General features: G+C 37.0%; 1 protein-coding gene across 5 annotated transcripts in view; it reads left to right on the top strand.

Annotated features, from left to right (window-relative positions):
- Positions 1-15,371, top strand: part of NFX1 (nuclear transcription factor, X-box binding 1) — a 60,263-nt gene that overhangs the window by 13,745 nt on the left and 31,147 nt on the right. For all 5 annotated transcript variants that reach the window (XM_023524012.1, XM_011381397.2, XM_011381398.2 and 2 more), the window contains exons 5-10: positions 2,771-2,876; positions 4,960-5,031; positions 6,514-6,653; positions 9,426-9,525; positions 9,609-9,826; positions 15,075-15,172. In XM_023524012.1, the coding sequence (XP_023379780.1) occupies positions 2,771-2,876; positions 4,960-5,031; positions 6,514-6,653; positions 9,426-9,525; positions 9,609-9,826; positions 15,075-15,172 (734 nt within the window). The remainder of the gene's footprint in view (positions 1-2,770; positions 2,877-4,959; positions 5,032-6,513; positions 6,654-9,425; positions 9,526-9,608; positions 9,827-15,074; positions 15,173-15,371) is intronic.

Genomic DNA, 15,371 nt, shown 5'->3' on the forward strand with positions numbered 1-15,371 from the left:
TTCTCCTTTCCCATTACTGAACTAGCAGCTTTCACAAAGAGGCAGTCATTGACCATCAACTCTTTAACTTCTAGACTCAATCCATTGGTGAATTTATCAACTATATAGAATGCTGTTCCCCTTCTTTCTTTAAATCCTCATCCACATTCAAGATCTGACCCCAAACATTCTCTTCCAAAGGAAGCTTCCTTTTCTCGTTCCCTCTCCCACTTTGACTCTTTTATTTGGAGTCTGATGGTATTATATGTTTTATTGCCAAAATCTGAGCTTTATTAGATACTAAATTAGTATTCATTGAAGGAATGAATATTCCAGAATGTACTACTAGAAGGCAGCATGAAACTGGAAGCTAGAGATCAATAGAAAATTGGACAAGTAGGACCAATACCAAAGCTTGATTGCCTGATTTTAAAATATTTTTAAACATAAAATACCACAATGGAATTTAAAATCTTGTTAAAGCCTTCACTGACAAATTAGAAATGAGACCTATTAAGATAGAAGAATGTAGGGTAAAGGTCAAGATGACCTGAGCAAGGTAAAATGGTGTGGGCCTGCAAATAATGGCCTATTTTACATGATGGCTTTGTTCCATCTGCTCTTCTGGAAGGCCATTAATTTAATATACTTTATTGAGAACTTATTAATGTACCAGGTACCATGAAGAAATGAAATAAGATTTATTGACTTCTCAGAGCTTATCTTTAAGGGTTAAGACAATTAACTTAGTGTTATACTAAAGTACAAAGTGCCGTGGGGATCTTTGGGATGCATTTTGATTTCTGGCTGGATGATTAAGAGAAGTTTTTATAAAGGAGATAGAATTAAACTGGGTTTGAAAACTAGGTAAAATCTTGGTAGAAGGGAAGATTTGTTGAAGAGAATAGCATAAGCAGAAGTGAAAACCAAGAAGGCCTAGGAGCTATTGGGAGAAGAGGTAGTCATCTGGTTATGGATCCCAGGATCTGTGAAGGTGAAGGAATAGGAGATGACTGAAAAGCTGGGGCTGGCTTCTTGATGCCAGGCCTAGGCATTGGGACTTCATTTGGCAGGCTGTGGGAAGCCACTGAGGGCATCAACATGATTCTTTATGAAACTTAATTTCATGGCAGTGAGTGGAATATTTTGGGGCCAAAACAGTTTGGGGACTTGTAATAACCCAGATGAAGAATAATAAAAGTCTATAATGGGTATTAGAGTGGGGCAGAAAGGAGGGCATACAAGAGTTCAAAGGTAAGCAGGGCTTAACAGCAATGGAAAAGGAAGGAACCCAAATGTGGTTCCATAGATCTATGCTTTTGGAAATGGTGATACCGAAGACAAAGGGCAGATCAGGAGAGCCAGGGTTGGTGAGGACAGTGCATTCAGTTTAGAGATGTTGTGTTAAAGGAGTAAGACATTCAATGAGGGATGTCTAGCAAGCAGTTAGGAATATTTGAAGGGAAATCAGGACTTAACAATGATAGTCATTGCAGTTGAGAGTAGTAGATGAGACCCAAGTGGGAAAGGAGTAAAAAAAGGGTCTGATGCAGAACCCTGGCAGGAAAAGAAAAAACCATAATTTAGAGTCAGAGAAAAGAGGGAGAGCCATTGAAAGATGGTGGGGAAAAACCAGAACACTATATTGGAGCAAGAAAGCACAGAGGCAGGGAAGCTCTTCCAGTAGTGTTGGAGATGAATTTCTGGCCAGTAGAGAGGTTAGAGCAGAAGTAGAGAGGGAGATAAGGTGAGATACATTAGGTAGGGAAATTGACAAGATTTAGTGATTAAGTAGAATATGGAAAGAAGAGAAAAGTATGACTCTCATTTTTGAGTTTGTGTGACTGACAGTGATGGTGTCACTGACAGAAATAGGGAACACTGAAGAGGGAGGAGTTTACGAGAGAAGATGCTAACTTTGACCACTGATGTAGACAGTTTGAGGTGACTGTGAAACCACAAACACAGATGTTCAGCATGTGATGGACATGTAAGACTGGAACTGAGGATTCAGGGCAATGCAGAACATGTAGATTTGGGAATCATTGGCCTTTAGGTGTATTAAACCACAGCATAGATAAGAGTTCTAAATGAGACAGGTTGGAGAGAAAAGCGGAGCCCAAGGACTAGGGACAGACTGTCATTTAGGGTGTAAATTATCCAACTGAGGATGATTCCTCAAGGGCAAGGAGGAGTCCTGTGCCTTGATTTTACTCTTCCTGTCACTATGCTAAGTTCATGGAAGATGCTTACTAAAGATTTGCCAGATAACATTGATTATAAAAATATAATCTTTTAATCTCTACTTAATAGCTTTAGAATAGGCGAGATCCTGTGCTCGCTTCGGCAGCACATATACTGGAATAGGCAAGTTCCTAATGTACAAGGCACTGGTGTCCTTTCCATCTCTTACTGCTTTGTTTTTTCCCCATTGTTTTCTTCCCTTACTGATCCCTATAGCAGATATTCCCATATCAGTTCAAGGGCCCATTTACAGAAAGTTTATCTTGTAGATTAAACATATCCATTAGTCAAAGTGACATTTTTATAAGTAAGAAATAACTTTACTTTTTCCATGTAATCCAGAATTTAAGATTTATCATGCTCAGTGAAGCTTTTGACGAATAGCATTACATTCAACTTTTTAATTTAGGATGTGGAATAATGTCTTTGTTGAACCAATGAAAACCACACTGGTGCTCCATGCTGTCTGGCTATTTTGTATTATTAAAGTCTAGGATGCAGTTAAAGTGTGTATGTATCATTGACTCTCTGATCTGATATGTTTTAGGCAAGGTAAAGAATCCTGAATGGAGCAGAAATGAAATTCCACATAGTTGTGGTGAGGTTTGTAGAAAAAAACAGCCTGGCCAGGACTGCCCACATTCCTGTAACCTGTAAGTTGGCACCCTAGACCCCTGGAGATTCTTTGTTGACACGCTTTACTAATGGCTTTGAGTATACATATCTGGTTAGCATGTAACGGGACTGGGTGAAAAGCAATATGTTATCATTCACTGAGCACTTACTCTGTGCCAGGTACTCTACAAAAATTAACTCATTGAATCCTTAAAACAGCCTGGCAATATATAGATATTTATCATCTCCGTTTTACAGATGAGTCTCAGAAAGGCCAAGCATCTTGCCCAGGGTCACAGTGCTAGAGCTGGGATTTCCAAAGCCAGTGCTCCTCTCACTATATTACACTGCCAGCTTCTAAGACAAAATATCCCCCAGTGATATCCAGGTCCAAGAGAGTGTATAGGACAGACTTCTGTTTAGGGAAAGACAGTTGTGAAGGGTCTTATTGGGCTGTGTTTTTAGAATCTGATCTCTACCCTACAATAAATGATGAGCTTTAGAATGTATCCAGTCAACTTCTAAATAATAAGAGAAATGTGCAATAATAAACAGTCGATCAGTTACAAAAAACAAACTTCTACAAGCTTTAACCTCAGACAAAGGTTTAATTCCTGGGTTCGAGTCATTTAATAGTTATGTGATATTGGACAAGTTACTTAACTTCACTGAGACTCAGTTTCTGCACTTGTAAGATAATAATGATAGGAGTGATAATACTTATAGAATTCTATGATTATTAAACAAATTGACACACCCAAGAGGCTTGGTACAGAGCCTGGCACATGGTAAGTGGTCAAAAAATGGTAATTCCTGCTTTTATTACCAAAATATAGTAAAACAAACATCAGAGTGTTATCTTGGTATTTTTTCTGCATGGAACAGGGGTAAATGTGGTACCAGAGGTCTTGTGATCAAGATCGGGGGGTTATTGTCATGGGGGGAGAAATGTTTAGACTGGGCATATGTGAAATACAACTATTGAATAATGATACTCATCTTCAAGAAAACATTCTTAAACCTGTCTTCTGTTCTGTCTGTCACAATGGTTACCTTAAAAGACTAAGTAAGCACTTGTTCCTGGATTTTTTTCAATGTTTAAAGCTTATTTAAGAATGATCAGAACTGATTTAGAAGTCACATAAAAAATCCAACTAGACTTTATCGGCACACCTGGTTTTTATACAAAATTCTATTACTTACTTGATTAATTAGACTTGGCTTGATTGGCTTTTAATTCCCAAAGGATTGTGATTTGCCATCACTTAGAAAGCCCTCCCCCCAAAAAAAAACTTATCATAGAAGTTGCCAAAATGTATTAAGTAGTGGTATTTCTGAATAGGTATGTAATTGACCTGGGTGTCTCCTTTGAAGAGGGCAGTATTTGTTTGAATATATAATTCCATTTTGTAACTTTTTTGTTTGGTCTCTTTATATCAAAGCTCCTATTTAAAAAGCATTCTATCCAGAGGTCTAATTCTGACCTATAGCATATTGCTAAGTCAGTTCTTTTCATGAGTCCTTTCTCCTTTGTTCTTTCCCTGTGTTACCAGCTTGACTCACCTCATGTCAACCTTCTTTTTACATTTCCCATCATTATCTGGTTATTATTTCACTAACTGATAAGAACATGTCTGTACTTCTCATGGACCTGGTAGTTTTGAGCTCTACTGTTTTGCTCAGGTTCTGATCTTCTAAAGGACTCCATTGGCCATCTTGCCATTCACCTGAGTGCCAAGTTGTTTTTACCCCTGCACACTGCACTAGGTGGGCCAAGACCATATTTGGAAATGTCATCTTTGACTATCAGACCTGATAGTACTTTCCTGTGCTGCCTGGATTCTGTTTTGCAATCTTACAAGTGATTTAATAAAATCAGTATTTTGACTTGGATTTTACTTTTCTGGTTAAATATTGTAAGATGATAATGCTATCAATTCTTTCTATATAAAAATATCATTGGTATTTTTGTTTAAATAGTTTAATCAACTTTAGACAAATACTAAAACATTTCATAGTAGGTTTATTTGTTGCCATATCACAATAGGAGCCAGTGGGGGCAGCTTTGTTCAGGTTTGGATACACAGATATGATTTAATCATCAAAGTTTTTCTTTTATAGTCTCTGCCATCCTGGACCTTGCCCACCCTGCCCTGCCTTTATGACTAAAACATGTGAATGTGGACGGACCAGGTAAAGTTAGACTTGTACTTTAAAGAAGGCTGTTTCCACATTGATGATTTATGTGTGAGTGTCTAAAATAAAAGATTAGTAGATAGGTATCAATAGTACTTTCCTGAAAATAGTAGTTTCCTGTGCTGTCTTGATCCTATTTTGCAATCTTATAAGTGATTAAGAAGTTATATGCATAGTGAGATTACCCATTTCGGGTGAAAAGCCAAGGTGTCAGGGACTTTTTTCTTAACCTCTCTACTGAGTGAAAGAACCAGGAATTGAACCCAGGCCTGTTTAGTCCGGGAAGCAGGAACCATGTTCCTGTGGCCAGCACAGTATCTGGCATCTAGGAAGCTTTCAGTGAATATTGTTGAGTGAAATAATAAGTGATCCCGGAGTCCACCTTCTTTTCGTTACAAGTTCTCCCGTATCATCAGTGCAAGGATCACTGATAGCCATAGCATGCCTCTGAGTCCCTGTAAGACCGTAAATGATTTCTCAACCATAAGATGAGATGGGATCGTGCAGATTTTCAGTGATATGCATTCGTTTAATGTTTACTGAACTTATGAGGGTAGCACTGTGACCTTGAAAGTCACATGCAAGGGCTCTGGGTCTGAAAGATTAGGTCAGATCTAGGCTCTGCCACTAACTTGGTGACCTGGGCAAGTTGCTTGGTCTCACTGAGCCTCATTCTCTTATCATAAAGTAGAAATAATAGTGTCTTCCTCAAGGAGTTGATGTTAACCATGGTGCTGAGCACTGGAAACTTATCTCAATGTATAACAGTGACTTTTTAAAACAAAATATGTAGTTGAAGTTGGAGTAGGAGATAGCATAAAACTTTTCATGTAGGAGAGTAGACTCCAAACTCTAAACCATTACACTGCAAAGAGACCTGAAGACAATTGTCTAAAAGTCCTTGCCTCATATCTTCCTCTAGCTGATATGTCAGCAAAATCAGGATGTTTATTCGAACAAAGCCAGAATGATTTCTCCATCCCGAATCAAAGTCACATACAGTATGTTCTTGAGTATTATAGCTGCATGAAATGCCAGAGTGCTAGGTCCTAGGAGAATGCCACTGTGTGTTCATTCTGAGAATGTACATTATAACTACACCTCTTCAGCCTCCCTACTGCCATCTGTAAGATAGTGTGGGAGCTCCCAGCTCTTTACCTTCCTACATAGTGCTTCATGGGAACTCATAGAAAAAAATCACATACAAGAAATTCTTAGGAATTGTCTTCAGTTCCTCATTGATCAGAAAATAGGGGACAGGTAAAAGCAGACTGGGGAATAAGGAAAGCAAAGGAGGAAAAAGAGGAAGGTGGAAAAGGGGATGGAAATAAGGATTATAGGAAGGAAACAAAGAAAAGGTTGGGGACATGGTGCCAAGAGAAAGGTTTGGGGAGGGCTTGGGCTTCAGTGTTAGTTTAGCTGTCAAACAGGAACTTAATGTCCAACATTAGACTAATGCTATCTTTACTGTTTTTACAGGCACACAGTTCGTTGTGGTCAGGCTGTCTCAGTCCACTGTTCTAACCCATGTGAGAATCTTTTGAATTGTGGACAGCACCACTGTGCTGAGCTGTGCCATGGGGGTCAGTGCCAACCTTGCCGGATCATACTGAACCAGAGTAAGTGGTGAGCATACCAGCCTTCACCTGTTCAGCATTTTTATCAATCCAGGAATGAAGACCCAAAAGAAATCCTAATTTAAACTCTAGATAGGGCTGGAAGGGATCCTAGGAGAATTATAATTTGAGAAGATAAACTATATTTATGGCCAAAATACTTTGCTAGCTATTTAATGTGGACAAATGAAAAGTCTTCAACTGAGTTTGAAAAATCAACTGCACAAAAATAGAAGGGAAGAGACTGAGATCCATACAAAATTACACAGAAAGACTTTGATTTAACTAAGTAAAAGCCCAAAAGAATCAGGAGCTAAAAATGGTCCAGAGATCAAAGGGACTCTCCCACACCACAGTCTATTCTGCTAAGACAAAATTGCCAATACATACTTAACTCCTGCCTTATCTCAAAATGGTTTTGAGGCAGCATGTAAGAATATATGAAATGTAACAAAACATAAAAGATGTGAAAAGAGAAAGAAAAATAATGCTAGGGACATAGAATGACTTATAGCTAAAAACTATAAAGACAAACATTAGGTCAGTTATACAGGGTTCTTAGGATAAAAAGAGATTATAGTTTTTGAGAAAAAACAATTATTCTTAGAACTAAGACCAGACAATTTTTTTCCCAAGAGAATCCCATTAAGAGAATGTTGAGTAATGTATGGCACAGTTCCTTACATAAAATTCTTACAGCACACATAACAAAACATTTTATAGTGCTGTTTCTTAATGTAAGTGCCAAGATTGATCAGTAGCATGCCACCAAGGTAAAATTTAATAAAATAAAGCTCTGTAGGGCACCAATACATTATAGCCCAGGATCCTTGCATGTTAAACGCTTCATAGAAACAAAGGAATCATATAATAAATGGTCCTTTGTAACTCACTTCTTTCTCCTAACGTGTTTTAGAGATTCATCCATTTCATAGAATGTATCAATATTTCATTCCTTTTCTTGGCTGAATAATACAGTCTCCAACTTAATGATGATTTAACTTACAGGGTTTTTTTTTACTTTATGATGGTATGAAAGCAGTAATACACATAATAAATTACATGAGATATTCAGCACTTTATTATAAAGTTGGCTTTGCATTAGATGATTTTGTCCAACTGTAGGCTAATGTGAGTGTTCTGAGCACGTTTAAGGTAGGCTAGGCTAAGGTGTTATTGAGATGTAACCTCATCATAAGGAGTATCTGTATTCCATTTGATGAACATACCACATTTTGTTTATCCATGCATCAGTTGATAAACATTTGGATTGTTTCCATGTTTTGATTATTGTGAATAATGCTACTGTGAACATCCATTTACCAGTTTATATTTTTATCTCTTTGGGATATATACCTAGGAGTGGAATTGCTGGGTCACATGGTAATTCTGTGTTTAACCTTTTAAGGAATTGTCAGACTGTTTTCTAAAGTGGTTGTACTATTTAACTCTTATTGTGCTTTTAATTAACCTTTCTCTAGAGTTTAAAGGTGTTAAGCACCCTTCATGTATTGTATTTATTGACCATTTATATATTTTCTTTTGTGAAGTATCTGTTCAAGTCTTTGGCTTACTGTTTAATTAAGTTGCTGATCGCTGTTGATTTATAGCAGCACTTTAAATACAGTCTGGTTTATTCATTATCTTAATGGCGTCTTTTGATGAGTAGAAATGTTTAAGTCTAATGAAGTTCAATTTATTAATTTTTTTCTTTTCTGATTTATATTTTTCTTGCTCTGTCCAAGATATCTTTGGCTAACCCCAAAGTCATAAAAACATTCTCTTATAGTTTCTTCTGGAAGCTTCGTTTCTGAATTTTACATTTAAATTTAAGTCCATGATCCATGTAGAATTAATCTTTGTGTAAAGAGTGAGATAGGGTTCAGGTTCATTTTTTTCCATACATACATACAGTTATTCATCATTTGTAAAAATATTCTCCTTTTTCCATTAAATTAACTTAACATCTTGGTTGAAAATCAGCTGCTGTGTACATGCGAGTCTGTTTCTTCCACTGATCTAATAGTCTATCTTTACACCAATAACTGCACTATCATAGTTACTATAACCTTGTAAGTCTTGAAATCAGTAGTTTAACTCTTTCAACTTCGTTCTTTTTTAAAGATTATTTTGGTTTTTCTGGACTCCTTTCAAGTAGTCGCTTTTTAAAAATTTCCCAAGCAGTTACTTTTAAATAGCATTTTAAATCTATTGTCCAAATTCTGTAGGACAATAACCTATGCTGATATTATGTAACTAAAATAATGAAAACCATCTAAGCATTATTATATCTTCAGTTCTCTCTTCCCAAGGTACCAGAGCTAATAGTTTTTGTGACTACAGGTTTGAGATGAATCCATGTCATCAAGACAACCGTAAATAAGTTTCCAAAAAAGTACACAAGTGCTCACTACTCCCTGCACCCCAGGGAGCCTCACAATTCTTGGTTTTCAACCATGGCCTTATGAACCAGATAGTAGTACTTATGAACAGTAGTCTCTTAATTTAGAGGGTTGTTTAACTTTAATGCTGCTTGGGGACGTGCTACAGAGGCACCATCAGATTCTAACAGAGTCTAGCAAGGCTTTTTTTATTTCTTCCTGTGATAAAGCTTTTAGGTGAGGACTTAGAGCGCTGTATAAGCCACATTTATTTCTGCATCAGGTCTGATCAGTACTAATGAACAGCATTTTGTGTTTTCTTATAGATTGATTAGAATATTTTAAGAATCCATAGAGGTTACTGATCTTTTGTTTTTGAAATTGTGTCCTTAAGTATGCTACTGTGGCAGCACCTCCCGAGATGTGTTATGTGGAACAGATGTAGGAAAGTCTGATGGATTTGGAGACTTTGGCTGTTTAAAGATATGTGGCAAGTAAGGTTTTTTGTTTTTCTCAGTTAGACTAAAGCTGTATTTTATGCGACAGTTATGTAATAGTCTCTCGTTTTTCTTAACAGGGACTTGAAATGTGGGAACCACACGTGTTCTCAAGTGTGCCACCCTCAGCCCTGCCAGCCATGCCCACGGCTTCCCCAGCTGGTGCGCTGTTGCCCTTGTGGGCAAACTCCTCTCAGCCAACTGCTAGAACTTGGAAGTAGTGGTCGGAAAACCTGCATGGATCCTGTCCCTTCATGTGGAAAAGTGTGCGGCAAGCCTCTGCCTTGTGGTTCCTTAGGTAACTAGTAGGCATAAGAGTGTAAATGTTTGGCAGCAATGACAACTTAAGCAAAATGTTTTTAAATTCCAGTTACAATATTAGAGATTTTTCTAAATATTATGATCAAATTTGTCTGGGCACTTTTCCTTTCCTTCTCAAACTATACCTAGGGAAATATGTACTTGCCCAAGAGATCTCTTTTGGAATTGGGTATTTTGTTGCTAACTAAGGTCAGCTGTTAAATTCTGTTCCAAGGGATTTATTATTTCTCTTAGTAGCCTACACTAGAATGAATGCCAGATATTCTTTTGTTAATCCAGATTTTGGTAAGTGTTTAAAAACATTTTCATACAATAGGAACATCTTAACTAAAATTCTAAGTACAATAAAAGTTCAGCCATTTGGACCACTCAAGAAATGTCATTCTTTATAGCTAAGTTTCCCATTTAGCTGAGAATAGTATCTCCTGAGCATCATTTTAGATGGACATTTTTCTAAAATTCTCTTCTTTCTTTAAACAGAGATAACTGTGGATAATTTCTTTCCCTTTATTGACCCAGAGTCATTTTCCTGAACCTCAGTTATTGTATTATGCTGAATACAGTGATGCCCTCAGGGCTTGCTGAGGTATCTCAGGTGATTTCCCCACACAATGTGCAGTTTGGACTGTTTTATCTACTTATTAAAGCTTTTCGTTTATTTCTTCAGTGCTTTTGGTATGCCTATCATCCCACCTGTAGTGACTCTTTCTTCTGTCTATGGCTTCTGATTACTTGGATATAGAAACCAGAAAAAAACTTGTTGGAATTAGTTATAAAGTAATAGTCTGAGTTTTTAACTGAGACTTTCTGAGTCAGTCCTTGGGAAATATATGTGTACAGTTATGCAGTAACCTGGAAACTTCTCTCCTAAGTGAGTGTTCCAAAGGCTTTGTGTTTAGGAAAATGAAAGTGGGCAACTAAATCTGAATAAGAGCAGTGTCCCTATAACTAACTTTGGTAAAGCTAGAATCTTTAGGTTTGGTTTCTGTTTTTATTGAAAAGTGATTTCATGTTTCTTCAAAGTATCAACAAGAACCAGTAGGAGCACCCTACCTAATTCTTTTTTTCAATCTGACTTTAAAATTATGTATAGAGGAGAAATACTCTCTTTTCATACTTTAATAACATGTTACAACTGCATTAGGAATATCAATCATCTATCTGTTATCCATGTCTACTGTGAAAATGTGTCTTCAGATAAGTCCTGTGACATAGAGATCAAGTGACTTCTAAATCAAGAAGGATGGTAAAGGTCTTCCCTTTTCAGAAAGCACATGAGTTAGTTTTATAAGAATTTCGTATATAATGACCAAAAATCCCACCCCGAGGCTAAGATAGCTTGTTGGCAATGAGAAAAAGAGGAAATGCGAAATAGTTAATGTAAAAGGACTTGAGCAGGAAATGGATAGTGACTATCAGTATGAACTAACCTGGAGAAGGAACAAGAACTAGACTGAATTGGATTGAGCTGCTCAAAGGCAAGCCCACGGCTAGTGGTAACAGTGGCTCTCCAGTTTATTCAGATCTGACTTATCTGTAGAAAGCTTATTTAGGTCTTTTAGCATCTCACCCAGTAGGAAATTTCCATTCTAGATATACAGCATTAGTACAAAAGACTGAGTGAATTCTGCTTTCAGGATGGTAGCATGGGCAGCTACTTGGACCTACTCCCCAGCAAAACAAGTAAAGCTAAGGAAAACCAAACAAGCAACCATCTAAAGTCTCCGGAAATTGTCATATAGCTATATATCAATTAAGAAATATTTATTGAAGAAAATACTACTGAAACTCAATAAGAACAACAAGAATCTGTCATTGAGTCACATCCCACTTCTACCCTTTCCCCTTGCTGACTCCCAGCTCAGCTTAACAAAAGCCCCACTCAGGATGAGTGTGCCCAAAATGGAGCTTTCTCTACCCTCAGCTCCCAGTTTAGGGTTTTTCATAGGTGGAACAGACTACCAGCATTTCTCATCCCCTGTAATTCCTAGTTGAAGAGGCTAAATTTTTGGTAATTGCATATGAGAGGTGGGGGCTCTCTTTGTCCACACAGCCCCACCCATGAGTTGGAGGCTCTACCTCAATCACAATAGGCTAAAATACTGGGGTCCCAATCACCCTCACTCCACCTTACTTGTAAAGCAGAGGTTTCATGCTAGAGGAAGTAAGACAGGAAAACCAGAGGCTACTATTCCATTCAGCACCCAGAGAAGTGGCTGAGACTTTCCGGAGGAAGAGGCAGTCTTTAAGAAAGAGAGCTACAAAGTACTCCCCAAAGGAACTGACTTTAATTTGAAACAGTGTGGGGGTAAGTTCAGGCCTAAGGCCCTTTGGAAAACAATAACTCCTTTTAATTAACAACAAAAGCAACAAGCTAAACTATTAGGCTAGCTTGTTGGTGCAGGTTATGGGGGGCATGGTGCTGGGAACAGTGAAAGAAATGGCTAGGAGGAGCCCTCCTGTGGTCAGAACAAACCTCACAGACTTGCCCAAATTAAACTGCTGAGCAATTTATGCCCCAAGGCATTGTTGAAACCAGTAGAGCAACCAGTCAGCAATTAGTGGAACCTCAAGAGTGAGTAATACCAAATGTGACAGAGAAATTAGGGAAAGAGATAGTCAAAGAGAGCTCTGCTAAAACCATTGTCATCCCAGGGTGACTATGCATACCCCCAAAGTTGTGCCATCCAAAGAATGACACCTAAGGCTTCATACCATAGAGGAAATAGATTTCATTAAAGTAACCTAAACAAGCACAAAACAAATAAACAATAAGAACAAAAATACCGTGGAGAGAGGAAGCTGTATGTAGAGTATCTGCAAATAATATATCACCAAAAACATCTGGTTTCCAATAAAAAATTACAGAGTATACAAAGAAACAGGGAAAAAACACAGGCAACAGAAAGTTTCTGTTTTCTGTGAGTGACCAGTGTCAGATTTAACAAAAACTTCAAGGTAGCCATTATAAATGTGTTCAAAGAACTAAAGGAAATCATGCCTAAAGAAGTAAAGGAAGGTATAAAGACAATGTCTCATCAAATAGAGAATATCAATAAGGGGATAAAAATTATTTAAAAAGGACCAAATGGAAAATCTGGAATTGAAAAGTTTAGTAATTAAAATGAAAAATTAAAGGGACTCAACAGTAGATTTGAGCAGGCAGAAGAAAGGCTCAATGAATGTGAAGGTAGAGCTATAGAAGTTATATAACCCAAAGAACACAGAGCAAATAGAATGAAGAAAAATGAATAGTGCCTCAGAGAAATGTGGGATATATGTAAGCAAACATATACTTATATGTTTGCTTGCATATACATACATATATATAAAAGATAAGAGAAAGGAACAGAAAAATATTTGAAGAAATAATGGCTGAAAACTTTCCAAATTTATTGAAAAACATTAATCTATATATCCAAGAAGCCCAACAAACTCAAATAGGGTAAATTCGAAGAAATCCACACCTAGGCATACAGTAAAAATACTGGAAGCCAAAAACAAGGAGAAAGTTGCAAGAGAAAAATGACCCAAGGGAAGCCCTATAAGATTAATAAGAGACTTCTTGTTAGAAACAATGGAGAACACTGCATCACAAACAGAAGGCCATGAAATGACCTATTTAAAGTGCTGAAAGAAAAAGCCCTGCCAAATACAAATCTTATATCTAGCAAAACTGTCTTTCAAATTGAAAATCAAAATGGAGAATTTTGTTACTAGCAGATTACTTTATAATAAATAATACTAAAAGAAGTTCTTTAGACTGAAAGCAAGTAAACCAAGATGTAAATTCAGATCCACACTTAAAAAAAAATAATGAAGGTAATTATAAAAGACCGTATAAGTGCATATTCTTTTTTCAACTGATTTAAAAAGCAGTTGTATAAAATAATATGTATATAATTGGAATGTTGGGCCTATAATATAGAAATATATCTGATAATAACAGCACAAAGGAGGTAGGAGGGATCAAAGTTGTATTGGAGTAAAGAAATTATATCACATAGTAACTCAGATCCACAGCAACAAATGAAGGAACCCAGAAATGGTAAATAAGAAAAATATAACAAACTATGAATATACACTTGTTCTCTTTTCTCAGCTTCTTTAATAGACATACAGAGTAATAATTATAACAATATATTATTGGGTTTGTAACATAGATTATATATGTTATATATATAACATATATAGCATATTATTGTATAACAGTAATAGCACAAAAGAGGAAGAGAGACGAGCTATATAGGAGTAAGGCTTCACTGGAATTAGGTTAGTTCATTAAATCTGAAGTAGATTCTGATAAGGTGCATGTGGTAAATCTAGCGTAATCATTAAAAAACTCAAAAACTTTAGTGAAAAATACCATTAAAGAAGAAAAATACTACAGAAGAAAACATTCACTTAATGCAAAAGAAAACAGTAAAGGAAGATTAGATTAACAATCAAGATACAAGATGTAGAAAACTAAGTGAAATGGCAAATGTAAGCCCAACTATATCACTAGTCATGTTAATGTGAATGGATTAAATCATTAAAAAGCGGAGATTGTCAGACCAAATTTAGCGGGGGGGCGGGGGCGGAGAGAAGCAAGATATGCTTGCTACCTTTAGGAAATAGACTTTAGAGTCAAAGATACAATTAGGCTGAAAGTAAAAGGATGGAAAAAAATACATTGTGTGAACAGCACCTATTGAAAGAGACTATGAGCAGTCCCTGAGGGATCCTTGAAACAAGACTTATCCTAAACCTAATTTAGCAAAATGAATGGCAGACCACCTATCACCAGATGTTCACAGGTTTGAAGCAACGGGGTTATGGATTGTGGCTTTTGATTATTTATGATCCCCAGATAATTTGCAGTCATGAACACTTTAGTAAAGTCATCCATGGCTATAATTTTAAGTGGATCCAAGGCTAACCTGGAGACTTGGGGCAAAAATAAGGAAAGAGACAGAAGATCCATTCTTTGACTTAGGCAAAGCATCATGCAATCTAAAGCATAGTCCAGTAACTAATGCTGGGCCCTATTCTTGCTGGAAAAGGCCCAGCCTGCTGGATAAAGGGAAGATAGGGGAAGAAGCATTGATGACATCCTTCTTCCCTCAGCTTTGATTGTGGAGTTGCAGCGAAGAGAAGTAGAAGATCAATGCAGCTAGTGAATTTGGGAGTCTGAAATGAATAGTTGTAATTTTCATTCCCAGCTCTTTTCATTTTTATTAAAGATTTCATTCATACCTGTGAAAAGCTCTGCCATGAGGGAGACTGTGGACCATGCTCTCGCACATCAGTTATTTCCTGCAGATGCTCTTTCAGAACAAAGGTAAATCCCAAACATTGCTACAGTTATTGCCACCTATGCCTTTTAATTTGGTGATTATGGGAAGGGGAGGAATCAAAATAACCTTAGTTTTATTCCTTTCATACTATGTATAATTTATTTGATCCAGCCAATGTATACTGACACCACTATGGACCAAGTTGTAGGATAGGTATTGGTTCTGCGGAAGGGTCTAGTGCTC

The sequence above is a fragment of the Pteropus vampyrus genome, unplaced genomic scaffold, assembly GCF_000151845.1.
Source record: "Pteropus vampyrus isolate Shadow unplaced genomic scaffold, Pvam_2.0 Scaffold436, whole genome shotgun sequence".
NCBI classification, from domain to species: Eukaryota; Metazoa; Chordata; class Mammalia; order Chiroptera; family Pteropodidae; genus Pteropus; species Pteropus vampyrus.